This window comes from Heterodontus francisci, chromosome 4, assembly GCF_036365525.1.
Source record: "Heterodontus francisci isolate sHetFra1 chromosome 4, sHetFra1.hap1, whole genome shotgun sequence".
Classification (NCBI taxonomy): domain Eukaryota; kingdom Metazoa; phylum Chordata; class Chondrichthyes; order Heterodontiformes; family Heterodontidae; genus Heterodontus; species Heterodontus francisci.
The window spans coordinates 144,592,866-144,606,322 of NC_090374.1; the positions used below are offsets into that span (position 1 = coordinate 144,592,866).

Genomic DNA, 13,457 nt, shown 5'->3' on the forward strand with positions numbered 1-13,457 from the left:
GTGTAACTAACTCTTATGGCTGTTCCTGGTTAGTGTAAATATACCCACTGGTAGTACTCATTAGTGTAAACAACTCTGTTAGCTGGACCAGGTTAAGGTAAATATCACGGGTGACAGTATCCATTAAAGTAACAAAGTAATTCATGACAATGCTACGTCATCGCACACGTCATCAGGATGCGCCGCGGTGCGCACATGCGCAGACGGTCTCATGCCCCCTGCGCATGCGTTGCGGTCCGGCTTACCAGGACCGCTTTGCGCATGCGCAGATGACTTAAAGTAATTACACTTGCTAGCAGTACCTGGTTGGTATAAATATATCTGCTGGTGGTTATAGGCTAGTGTAAATGTCCCGATGAGCCATACCAGGTTAGTGTAAATGCCTTCACTGGCAGTTCCTAGTTAGTGTTAATATCCCTGATCAAAGATGTTTATTGTATTAAGATGCTCATATTACACATGTCCCTTTTTAGTTATTAATAATATATATAATATATAAACAAGAAATGCTGGAAATACTCAGCAGGTCCGGCAGCATCTGTGGAGAGAGAAGCAGAGTTAACATTTCAGGTCAGTGACCCTTCATCAGAACTGGCAAATGTTAGAAATGTAATAGGTTTGAAGCAAATAAAGCAGGGGTGGGGCAAGAGATAACAAAAGGGAAGGTGTTGATAGGACAGAGGGTCACAGAGAATAACTGACCAGAAGCTCATGGAGCAAAGGCAAATGGTTTTTAGTCTCTTTTTAGTTATCAGACTTCCTTAACAGAAGGCTGGTACTGCTGATGCTTCTAACTAATGTAAATCAACTGAATAATAAGCACTCAAGTCACAAAATGCTTAGCAGGGAGTATTTATTGATTAATATAGGGTAGCTACTAAATTCCACTTCTAGATAGAAAAAAAAAACTCCATAACGTAACTCCTTTATTCAAAAAGGGAGGGAGACCGGAAGCAGGAAACTACAGCCAGTTAGCTTAACATCGGTCTTAGGGAAAATGTTAGAAGCTATTATTAAAGACGTTATAGTAGGGCACTTAGGAAAATTCAAGATAATCAGGCAGAGTCAACATGGTCCTGTGAAAGGGAAATCATGTTTAACCAACTTATTGGAGTTCTTTGAAGAAGTACCATGTGCTGTGGATAAAGGGAAACCGGTGGATGCACTGGACTTAGATTTCTAGAAGGCATTTGAAAAGGTGCCACATCAAAGGTTATTGCAGAAAATAAAAGCTCACTGTGTAGGGAGCAACATATCGGCATGTTTAGAAGATGGGCTAGCTAACAGGAAACAGAGAGTAGGCATAAATGTGTCATTTTCCGGTTGGCAAGATGTAACGAGTGTGTGCTGCAGGGATCAGTGTTGGGGCCTCAACCTTTTACAATTTATATAAATGACCTCGATGAAGGTACCAAAGGTATTATTGCTAAATTTGATGACACAACGATACGTAGGAAAGTAAGTTGCGAAGAGGACGTAAGGGAGCTACAAAGGGACATAGATAGGTTAAATGAGTGGGAAAAGATCTGGCAAATGGAATATAAATTTGGGAAAATGTGAACTTTTCCATTTGACAGGAAGAATAAAAAAGAAGCATATTATCTAAATGGTGAGAGATTGCAGAGGGATCTGGGTGTCCTGGTGCATGAATTGCAAAAGGTAAATATGCATTTTTAGCAAGTAATTAGGAAAGCTAATAGAATGTTATCATTTATTGCAAGGGGAATTGAATACAAAAGTAGGGAGGTTATGCCTCTGTTATACAGGGCATTGGACTACATCTGGTGTACTGTTACACTATTGGTCTCCTTATTTAAGGAAGGATGTAAATGCATTGGAAGCAGTTCAGAGAAGGTTCACTAGACTATTACCTAGAATAGGTGGGTTGTCTTATGAGGAAAGATTGGACAAGCTAGGCTTGTATCTGCTGGAATTTAGAAGAGTAAGAGGCAACTTGATTGAAACATATAAGATCCTGATGGTTCTTGACAGGGTGGTTATGGAAAGGATGTTTCCCCTTGTGGGAGAATCTAGAACAAGGGGTCACTATATGAAAATTTGGATCGCCCATTTAAGATAGAGATGAGGAGAAATTTTTTCTCAGAGGGTCGTGTGTTTTTCCAACTCTCTTCCTTAAAGGGCAGTGGAAGCAGAGTCTTTAAATTTTTTTAAAATTTCATTCATGGGATGTAGGCATCACAGGCTATGCCAGCATTTATTACCCATCCCCAATTGCCCTCGAGAAGGTGGAGGTGAGCTGTCTTCTTGAACTGCTGCAGTCCATTTGGGGTAGGTACACCCACAGTGCTGTGAGGAAGGGAGTTCCAGGATTTTGACCCAGCGACAGTGAAAGAATGGCGATACAGTTCCAAGTCAGGACGGTGTGTGACTTGGAGGGGAACTTGGTGGTGTTCCCATGCATTTGCTGCCCATGTCCTTCTAGTCGGTAGAGGTCGCGGGTTTGGAAGGTGCTGTCTAAGGAGCCTTGGTGCATTGCTGCAGTGCATCTTGGAGATGGTACACACTGTTGCCACTGTGTATCGGCGTTGGAGGGAGTGAATGTTTGCAGATGGGGTGCCAATGAAGCGGGCTGCTTTGTCCTGGATGCCAAAGGTATCAAGGGATTATGGGGAGAAAGCGGGAACAGGGTACTGAATTAGATGATCAGCTATGATCTTTTTTGAATGGTGGAGCAGCAGGAATGGCCGAATGGCCTACTCCTGCTCCTATTATGGATGGTGTCGAGCTTCTTGAGTGTTGTTGGAGCTGCCCACATCCAGGCAAGTGGAGTGTATTCCATCACAGTCCTGATTTGTGCCTTGTAAATGGTGGACAGGCTTTGGGGAGTGAGGTGGTGAGTTACTCGCCACAGGGTTCCTAGCCTTTGACCTGCTCTTGTGGCCACGGTATTTATATGGCTACTCCAGTTCAGTTTCTGGTCAATGGTAATTCCCACGATGTTGATGGTGGGGGATTCAGTCATGGCAATGCCATTGAATGTCAAGGGGAGATGGTTAGATTCTCTCTTGTTGGAGATGGTCATTGCCTGGCACTTGTGTGGCGCAAATGTTACTTGCGACTCATCATCCCAAGCTTGGATATTGTCCAGGTCTTGCTGCATTTCTACACGGACTGCTTCAGTATCTGAGGAGTCGCGAATGGTGCTGAACATTGTGCAATCATCAGCGAACATCCCCATTTTTGACCTTATGATTGAAGGGAGGTCATTGATGAAGCAACTGAAGATGATTGGGCCTACGACACTACCCTGAGGAACTCCTGCAGTGATGTCCTGGAGCTCAGATGATTGACCTCCAACGACCACAACCATCTTCCTTTATGCTAGGTATGACTCCAACCAGCAAAGAGTTTTCCCCCTAATTCCCATTGACCTCAGTTTTGCTAGGGCTCCTTGATGCCATACTCAGTTAAATGCTGCCTTGATGTCAAGGGCAGTCACTCTCACCTCATCTCTTGCGTTCAGCTCTTTTGTTCATGTTTGAACCAAGGCCATAATGAGGTTAGGAGCCAAGTGGCCCTGGCAGAACCCAAATTGAGCATTACTGAGCAAGTTATTACTAAGCAAGTGCCGCTAGATAACACGGTCGATGACACCTTTCATCGCTTTATTGATAATTGAGAGTAGACTGATAGGGCAGTAATTGGCCAGGTTGGACCTGTCCTGCTTTTTGTGTACAGGACGTACCTGGGCAATTTTCCCCATTGCCGGGTAGATGCTAGTGTTGTAGCTGTACTGGAACAGCTTGGCTAGGGGTGTGGCAAGTTCTGGAGACAGGTCTTCTGTACTATTGCCGGAATATTGTCAGGGCCCATAGCTTTTGCAGTATCCAGTGCCTTCAGTCATTCCTTGATATCACGCGGTGTGAATCGAATTGGCTGAAGTCTGATATCTGTGATGCTGGGGACATCAGGAGGAGGCTGAGATGGATCAACAACTCGGCACTTCTGGCTGAAGATTGTTGCAAGTGTTTCAGCCTTATCTTTCGCACTGATGTGCTGGACTCCCCCATCATTGAGGATGGGGATATTTGTGGAGCCACCTCCTCCAGTTAGTTGTTTAATTGTCCACCACCATTCACGGCTGGATGTGGCAGGACTGCAGAGCTTAGATCTGATCCGTTGGTTATGGAATCGCTTAGCTATGTCTATCACATGCTGCTTATGCAGTTTGGCACGCAGGTAAATATGTGTTGTAGCTTCACCAGGTTGACACCTCATTTTGAGGCATGCCTGGTGCTGCTCCTCCTGCACTATTCATTGAACCAGAGTCAGTCTCCTGGCTTGATGGTAATGGTAGAGTGGGGAATATGCCGGGCCACGAGGTTACAGATTGTGGTTGAGTACAATTCTGCTGCTACTGATAGCCCACAGCGCCTCATGGATGCCCAGTTTTGCATTGCTAGATCTGTTCGAAATCTATCCCATTTAGCACGGTGGTAGTGCCACACAACACGATGGAGGGTATCCTCAACGTGAAGGCGGAACTTCGTCTCCACAAGGACTGTGAGGTGGTCACTCCTACCAATACTGTCATTGACAGATGCACCTGCGGCAGGCAGATTGATGAGGACAAGGTCAAGTAGGTTTTTCCCTCACCATCTGCTGCATACCCAGTCTGGCAGCTATGTCCTTTAGGACTTGGTCAGCTCGATCAGTAGTGGTGCTACCGAACCACTCTTGGTGATGGACATTGATGTCCCCCACCCAGAGTACATTCTGCAACCTTGCCACCCTCAGTGCTTCCTTCAAGTGGTGTTCAACATGGAGGAGTACTGATTCCTCAGCTGAGGGAGGGCGGTAGGTCGTAATCAGCAGGAGGTTTCCTTACCGATGTTTGATCTGATATCATGAGACTTCATGGGGTCCGGAGTCAATGTTGAGGACTCCCAGGGCAACTCCCTCCCGACTGTATACCACAGTGCTGCCACCTCTGTTGGGTCTGTCCTGCCGATGTGGCAGGACATACCCAGGGATGGTGATGGCAGCGTCTGGGACATTGTAATGTATGATTCCGTGAGTATGACTGTGTCAGGTTATTTTTAAGGCAGAGGTAGATAGATTCTTGATAAGCAAAGGAGTGAAAGGTTATTGGGGGTAGGCAGGAATGTGGAATCGAAGTTACAATCAGATCAGCCACAGCCATGATCTCATTGAATGGCAGAGCAGGTTTGAGGGACCAAGTGGCCGACTTCTGATAATTCGTATGTTCGCAGATTTTCACTTCCCAGTCTAATTATGTCGTACAAAGTTGGAACAAAATGACCTATTATTGTTTATCCTAACATCTGCCAGCAAAATAATGAAAATGCACAGCTCCCTCTGTGACTTAGCGTTAAGCCAAACAGATCCAAAGGTTCCAGTTTATTTCCCAGGATGAACTGAATTTGCTGATCTCGAATCAGGAAGCTGTTGGTGTATAATAGAAAGTCTATAGGATTGGGGAAAATAGAACAGCCAGAATTACAGCTGCCCATTGTTTCTCAGTCACGCGTTCTGGAAAGTGCACATTTGCAGATTTCCGGTAAGGACAGATATAGGATCTGTTGTGATGCCCAGTACAGTTGAATAACCAAAATTTACTATCAACATAAAGAATATCCTGAGGCATCAGTGGGATGTTGGTACAAGCATTATCTCAGTAAGATTTAGCACCTTCAGTAAAAGAGGGGCAAGGCCTCAAAATAAATTGTATAATGTGGTTAAATATGAGGTTATCCACTTTGGTAGCAAAAACAGGAAGGCAGATTATTATCTGAACGGCTATAAACAGAGAGGGGAATATGCAACGAGACCTGGGTGTTCTTGTACACCAGTCGCTGAAGGTTAGCATGCAGGTGCAACAAGCTGTAAAAAAGGCAAATGGTATGTTGGCCTTCATAGCGAAAGGATTCGAGTACAGGAGCAGGGATGTCTTGCTGCAATTATACAGGGCCTTGGTGAGGCCACACCTGGAATATTGTGTGCAGTTTTGGTCTCCTTCTCTGAGGAAGGATGTTCTTGCTATAGAGGGAGCGCAGTGAAGGTTTACCAGACTGATTCCTGGGATGGCGGGACTGACGTATGAGGAGAGATTGAGTCGGTTAGGATTATATTCGCTGGAGTTCAGAAGAGTGAGGGGGGGATCTTATCGAAACCCATAAAATTCTAACAGGTCTTGACAGGGTAGATGCAGGAAGGATGTTCCCGATGGTGGGGGAGTCCAGAACCAGGGGTCATAGTCTAAGGATACGGGGTAAACCTTTCTGGACTGAGATGAGGAGAAATTACTTCACCCAGAGAGTGGTGAGCCTGTGGAATTCGCTACCACAGAAAGCAGTTGAGGCCAAACCATTGTATGATTTCAAGAAGGAGTTAGATACAGCTCTTGGGGCAAAAGGGATCAAAGGATATGGGGAGAAAGCGGGAACAGGTTACTGAGTTGGATGATCAGCCATGATCATAATGAATGGTGGAGCAGGCTGGAAGGGTCGAAGGGCCTACTCCTGCTCCCATTTTCTATGTTTCTATGTTAATACTGCATTCTGGAGCATCAAGATTCAAGATAGAAGTAATATTTACATGATGTTAACGTCTCAAAGTGTTACAGTTTTATGCTGCTGTCCACATCCTCACCTAAAACAGCATGTCTTTACAATATTACCTCACTTTTTTTGGTTGCACTTCGCTTTTGCTGGTATGAAGGAAAAAAAAATATAGGAACAAACATTTATCCTTTGGCAACATACGAGGGGAAATAGGGCCGATTGGATTTCTCTACAGAGAGCCGGCATCAACTTGATGAGCCTAATGGCCTCCTTCTGTGCCATTATGACTCTATGAGCATGTAGATATTTAGATCTAAAGACATTTATCTGAACAGAATCTGGAAGCCGTGCATCAGGCTGAGATTCTGGAACGTAGGAGGAGCTTCAGATGAAGTCACCTTATTATAAAATTCAGGGATGTAAAATAGAAAAGTATTTTAAGCAATTCCCAGAAAAACAAGTTATTACTGACATAACTCACCTGTTATATTTGTCCTCATCACTGTTTGTAACAAGGTGACTATGTAACACATTATCTTTATTCATGTGCTCATTAAAGAATAACTTAAAAAAGTGACAGCAGTAGATTGTCTCACCGCCTCTTCATGCTCCTTCCAGCAGTCATAGTCGGTTGCCATGGCAATGCTAGCATAACAAATGCCTGCTTCTTTAGCCAGTACCACCTCTGGTACGGTGGTCATGTTAATGACATCGCCATGCCACTGACGAAACATTAGGCTCTCAGCCCGAGAGGAGAAACGGGGTCCTTCAATTGTAACCATCGTCCCTTCTGCATGGTGTCTAATTCCCAGTTTCTTTACAACATCTATCAACACCTTAAATTCAAATAGATAAAAGCAATAAGATAGTTGGGGATCATCACTCAGCAACAATACTGATAAAAGGAGCACATTTTAAAAATTCAACGGAAGCTCGATGCAATGGCCTAAATAAACCAGTCGATACAAATGCATTCTTATGAACAAACACAGGGTTCCATTTTTAACAGGTCTCTGCATCAACATTATATATGCAAGTGGGTGCAGTTGAAGTTGTGACAAGCACACTGGACCCAAGATGTGTTGCTTTTGTCAGAAGAACACTGTGCAAAGGAGAACAGCTGAATAACTGTGATGATAATTGAAGCTGTTCTACTTCCCCCAGCATTTGAAATACTGCCTTTTACGCAGACCAACTTCAACAGATTAACCCTGGCTCAGTTCCATCGCCAACACACCCATGTTGCAGGTCCAATGCTGAAACAATGACTCCGCAGGTTCAAATGTGCATACTTGAGTATTTAAGGGAGAACAAGAGGCAAAAAGATCCCCTGACATTTTATCAAAGCGTAAGTAGTTCTTCTCTTCGCCTGGCCAACATTCATCCCACACTAACACCACATTGCTGGTCATTGGACTTTGCGGTGTACAAATTGGCCCACAAAATTCATTACATAAGTTCAAGTCCTTTATCACAAGGTGTTGTATATTGCAGCTACCCTGTCTCTCTCTCTATGGGTTCAAGGTTGACCCCTCAGTCTGGCATGTGAATGTCAGTAAATGAAAATAATGGCACAAAACTGCTGGAAAGGGGGCTCTGTTACGATATTTTTCCTGCATCCTTCAGCTCAACATATTTTTCTGCCACAAATTGCAGAAACTGTGAGCTGATAATGACGTGTTGAGGGCAATGGACATCTGGAACCTTGATGAACTATGAACAGTCTATCTCCTTAACCAAAGAGAGTTAAGGATTGCGAAAGAAACAGCAACAATAGAAAAAAAAAGGACTTGTGTTTATATAGTGCTTTTCACAATGAACAGATTGCTCAAAGTGCCTTACAGCCAATGAAGCACTTTTTAAGTGTAGTTACTGTTGTAATGTAGGAAAAGAGAAGGAAATAGGCTGAATTAGTGTCAAATCAGGTGCAGAAAAAAGCAAGAAATAGGGGAAAGATTAGATGAAAAGAGAGCAAAAAAAGAGAAGAATAGAAAAGGATTTTTTTTTAATTTCTATTTTAAAAACCTCTAGAACAACTTTTTAACCGTAGGCTTTGGAGAGGGTGCAGAGGAGGTTCACCAGGATGTTGCCTGGTATGGAGGGCGCTAGCTATGAAGAGAGGTTGAGTAGATTAGGATTATTTTCATTAGAAAGACGGAGGTTGAGGGGGGACCTGATTGAGGTGTACAAAATCATGAGAGGTACAGACAGGGTGGATAGCAAGAAGCTTTTTCCCCAGAGTGGGGGATTCAATTACTAGGGGTCATGAGTTCAAAGTGAGAGGGGAAAAGTTTAGGGGGGATATGCGTGGAAAGTTCTTTACGCAGAGGGTGGTGGGTGCCTGGAACGCATTGCCAGCGGAGGTGGTAGACGCGGGCACGATAGCGTATTTTAAGATGTATCTAGACAGATACATGAATGGGCAGAAAGCAAAGAGATACAGACCCTTAGAAAATAGGCGACAGGTTTAGATAGAGGATCTGGATTGGTGCAGGCTTGGAGGGCCGAAGGGCCTGTTCCTGTGCTGTAATTTTCTTTGTTCTTTTTTGAATGAGACTCCACAAGGTTCAAATGTTCCTCTTCTAGCTGGCGAGATTGAATAGCATTACAGGAACATAAGTCTGGTCACTGAAAAGGTCCTTACACTGTTAGTACCAGCCCTATTAAGGGATATGCGACAAAGGCGGGTATACGGATTTAGCCACAATCTCATTGAATGGTGCAGAACAGGCTTGAGGGGCTAAATGGCCCACTCCTGTGTTAATTGCATATTGGTTGTATACAGATGTGGGTATAAACTGGGATTCACTTGTGCTCCTATAAATAGGAAAAGATTGAAACTGTGGTTGTTGGGTTATGAAGTGAATGTTTGTAATGTGTATCCCTGTAGGTAAATGCTTATAAAAGTTTGTAAAGATTGGCTCCAGTTCTATCCTTCACCATCTGTTTTTCTCGTACATATCTTGTTCCTATGTTCCTATAGTACACAGCCCCCTGTAGATATAGAGGCATTGGATCCTTCTAAACAGCAATGGTGTTGTGTATTGAGATGGAAATAGAAAATGGTAAAAGTACATGGAAAATCAATCAGCATCTATTAAGGCAAAAAAACCATGTTAATATTTCAGGTGTATACACTTCATCAGAAACCAGTATTGTTAATTACAATAAAAAGATACACCCAGAATGTTAACTTGTTGCTTTTCTTTAGATTCTAGTTGACCTACTGTGCATTTCCAATATTTTCTATATTTATTCCAGATTTCCAACATTTGTCTTTCTTTTCATTGTAGCGAATGTTCAGAACTGAATTCACATAACTTGCAAATGAAGGAGCAGACTTAGGTTGCAAGGTCTTAAAAAAACATTAAAATAGACAAACTAATTTATGTTCAGTGATTTCAGCTGGAAGATTCCCAGCACACCCACTAGTTGGTCTGCACACACCCCAAGCTTTATGTAACCAAGAGCACACTTTCTGGTAGGCTACAAACATGTATAAACATGAGTATCAGACAAATAATTAATATCAGTCAGCTGTAATTTAATCACCCATTCACCAACAATTATACTCAAAAAGCCCTTCAGAAAGGCAGAATGTTTTTAAAACTTAAATATCAGAACTCAGAGCGATGACAAATATATTAGGTAACAAAACATACAGCTCCTTCATTTCTGAAAAATTTTAAGTGCAGTTTCTACCAGTTGACTTTGAATGGACAATAAACTTGGCCCTAAGTTTACGCAGTCACTGGGAGGCATCTTTCACTAAAAACTCATACATCTCATACATTTCAATAGCTCCTCTCCTCATTTCTGGTAAATCAATGGACAAAACATACAGGGTATTTGAGGTTTTTGGAAGACAAACCAAGTTCTTCCCTGTAAATTAAACTGAAGAAACCTCTAGTGGCATTCTTGAATGTTTCTTTGAACTTATTCTCTGGATGTAGACGTTGTTGGCAAGACTGACATTTATTGCCCATCCTCAGCTGCTATGAGAAGGTGGTGGGTTTTCTTGAACCACTGCAATAACTGTTTGCTATAAGTGAATGGTTTACTATTCCACTTCAGAGGCAGTTAAGAGTCAGACACGTTTGTATGACACTGGAGTCACATATAGGCCCAGACGAGTTAAGGATGGCATGTTTCCTTCCCTAAATGATGCCTATTTGATCATTTTTATTGATACCAGCTTTTTATTCTAGATTTTTCAATACTCAAATTGTCATGGGGGGATCTGAACTCAAGATTCTTTGGATTATTCATCCAGCCTCTGGATTACTAGTCCAGTAACATAATACTACACTATCATATCCATAACCCCATTTAAGTTTGATGAGCTTAAACAGGTTCTACCAGAATCTATACTTTGAAGTCTTCCTAAAAAAATAAAGTGAGCCTGCCTGCATTTTGGATCGGTAGGTTTGCCTATTTTGCTTAGTCAGCAGATTCTGTGGAATAAGGATGATACCGCACTTTCAAATTTCTTAGTCATCTGTGCTTCAAGTCAGTGAGATATTAGCTTGTCCTAATGCATGATATAGCACTCACCTCTCTGGTTTTCCTGCAGAATGGGTCAGCCATTGCAATGTGACAAACACCTACTGGGCTGGTTGGACTCCCATCATAGAAGGTCTGATGCCTCTTTGTCGTTCTGTGATTGATTAAAACAAAATGATTTAACTCTTATTGAGTTGGACTGAGTACCTATGTTATTGATTGTCGGAAAATTGAACACAATAATAACTAAGTTTCAAACTGAACAAGTATTCTGAGAAAAACAATTTATGAATTTATCCACTTCCATCTTGTGATATCGTGTCCATAAAAATGATGGCAAAAGAAATCAGGGAACATCATTGCAGTTTATCTGCTCTCTTACTGCACCATACTAATTTCCTCTGTAGTCAGGTGCTCCATGGTAAGAACAAAGAACAATGCAGCACAGGAACAGGCCATTCGGCCCTCCAAGCCTGCGCCGATCTTGATGCCTGTCTAAACTAAAACCTTCTGCACTTCCGGGGACCATATCCCTCTATTCCCATCCTATTCATGTATTTGTCAAGATGCCTTTTAAACGTTGCTATCGTACCTGCTTCCACCACCTCCCCCAGCAGCAAGTTCCAGGCACTCACCACCATCTGTGTAAAGAACTTGCCTCGCACATCCCCTCTAAACTTTGCCCTTCGCACCTTAAACCTATGCCCACTAGTGACTGACTCTTCCACCCTGGGAAAAAGCTTCTGACTATCCACTCTGTCCATGCTCTCACAGAGAGTAGTAGGGGCGTGGAACGCCCTGCCTGCAACAGTAGTAGGCTCGCCAACTTTAAGGGCATTGAAGTGGTCATTGGATAGACATATGGATGAAAATGGAATAGTGTAGGTCAGATGGTTTCACATGTCGGCGCAACATCGAGGGCTGAAGGGCCTGTACTGCGCTGTAATGTTCTATGTTCTATGCCACTCATAACTTTGTAAACCTCTATCATGTCGCCCCTCCACCTCCGTCGTTCCAGTGAAAACAATCCAAGTTTATCCAACCTCTCCTCATAGCTAATACCCTCCAGACCAGGCAACATCCTGGTAAACCTCTTCTGTACCCTCTCCAAAGCCTCCACGTCCTTCTGGTAGTGTGGCGACCAGAATTGCATGCAATATTCTAAGTGTGGCCCAACTAAAGTTCTGTACAGCTGCAGCATGACTTGCCAATTTTTATACTCTATGCCCTGACCGATGAAGGCAAGCATGCTGTATGCCTTCTTGACTACCTTATCCACCTGCGTTGCCACTTTGTGACCTGTGGACCTGTACGCCCAGATCTCTCTGCCTGTCAATACTCCTAAGGGTTCTGCCATTTACTGTATACTTCCCACCTGTATTAGATCTTCCAAAATGCATTACCTCACATTTGTCCGGATTAAACTCCATCTTCCATTTCTCCGCCCAAGTCTCCAACCGATCTATATCCTGATGTATCCTCTGACAATCCTCATCACTATCCGCAACTCCACCAACCTTTGTGTCGTCCGCAAACTTACTAATCAGGCCAGCTACATTTTCCTCCAAATCATTTATATATACTACAAACAGCAAAGGTCCCAGCACTGATCCCTGCGGAACACCACTAGTCACAGCCTTCCATTCAGAAAAGCACCCTTCCACTGCTACCCTCTGTTTTCTATGACAGAGCCAGTTCTGTATCTATCTTGCCAGCTCATCTCTGATCCCATGTGACTTCACCTTTTGTACCAGTCTGCCACGAAGGACCTTGTCAAAGGCTTTACTGAAGTCCATTTCGTCAACATTCACTGCCCTTCCTTCATCAATCATCTTTGTCACTTCTTCAAAAAACTCAATCAAGTTAGTGAGACATGACCTCCCCTTCACAAAACCATGCTGCCTCTCGCTAATAAGTTCATTTGTTTCCAAATGGGAGTAAATCCTGTCCCGAAGAATCCTCTCCAATAATTTCCCTACCACTGACGTAAGGCTCACCAGCCTATAATTTCCTGGATTATCCTTGCTACCCTTCTTAAACAAAGGAACAACATTGGCTATTCCCCAATCCGCTGGGACCTCACCTGTAGCCAATGAGGATGCAAAGATTTCTGTCAAGGCCCCAGCAATTTCTTCCCTTGCCTCCCTCAGTATTCTGGGGTAGATCCCATCAGGCCCTGGGGACTTAGCTACCTTAATGCTTTGCAAGACACTCAACACTTCCTCCTTTTTGATAACGACATGACCGAGACTATCTACACTCCCTTCCCTAGACTCATCATCCACCAAGTCCTTCTCTTTGGTGAATACTGATGCAAAGTACTCATTTAGTACCTCGTCCATTTCCTCTGGCTCCACACATAGATTCCCTCCTCTGTCCTTGAGTGGGCCAACCCTTTCCCTGGCTACC

General features: G+C 43.3%; 1 protein-coding gene across 1 annotated transcript in view; it reads right to left on the reverse strand.

The window, feature by feature from the left end:
• Positions 1-13,457, reverse strand: part of mtap (methylthioadenosine phosphorylase) — a 229,590-nt gene that overhangs the window by 54,184 nt on the left and 161,949 nt on the right. The window contains exons 5-6 of the mRNA XM_068030256.1: positions 11,100-11,202; positions 7,142-7,381 (exon numbers count right to left, since the gene is read on the reverse strand). Coding sequence (XP_067886357.1) covers positions 7,142-7,381; positions 11,100-11,202 — 343 coding nt within the window. The remainder of the gene's footprint in view (positions 1-7,141; positions 7,382-11,099; positions 11,203-13,457) is intronic.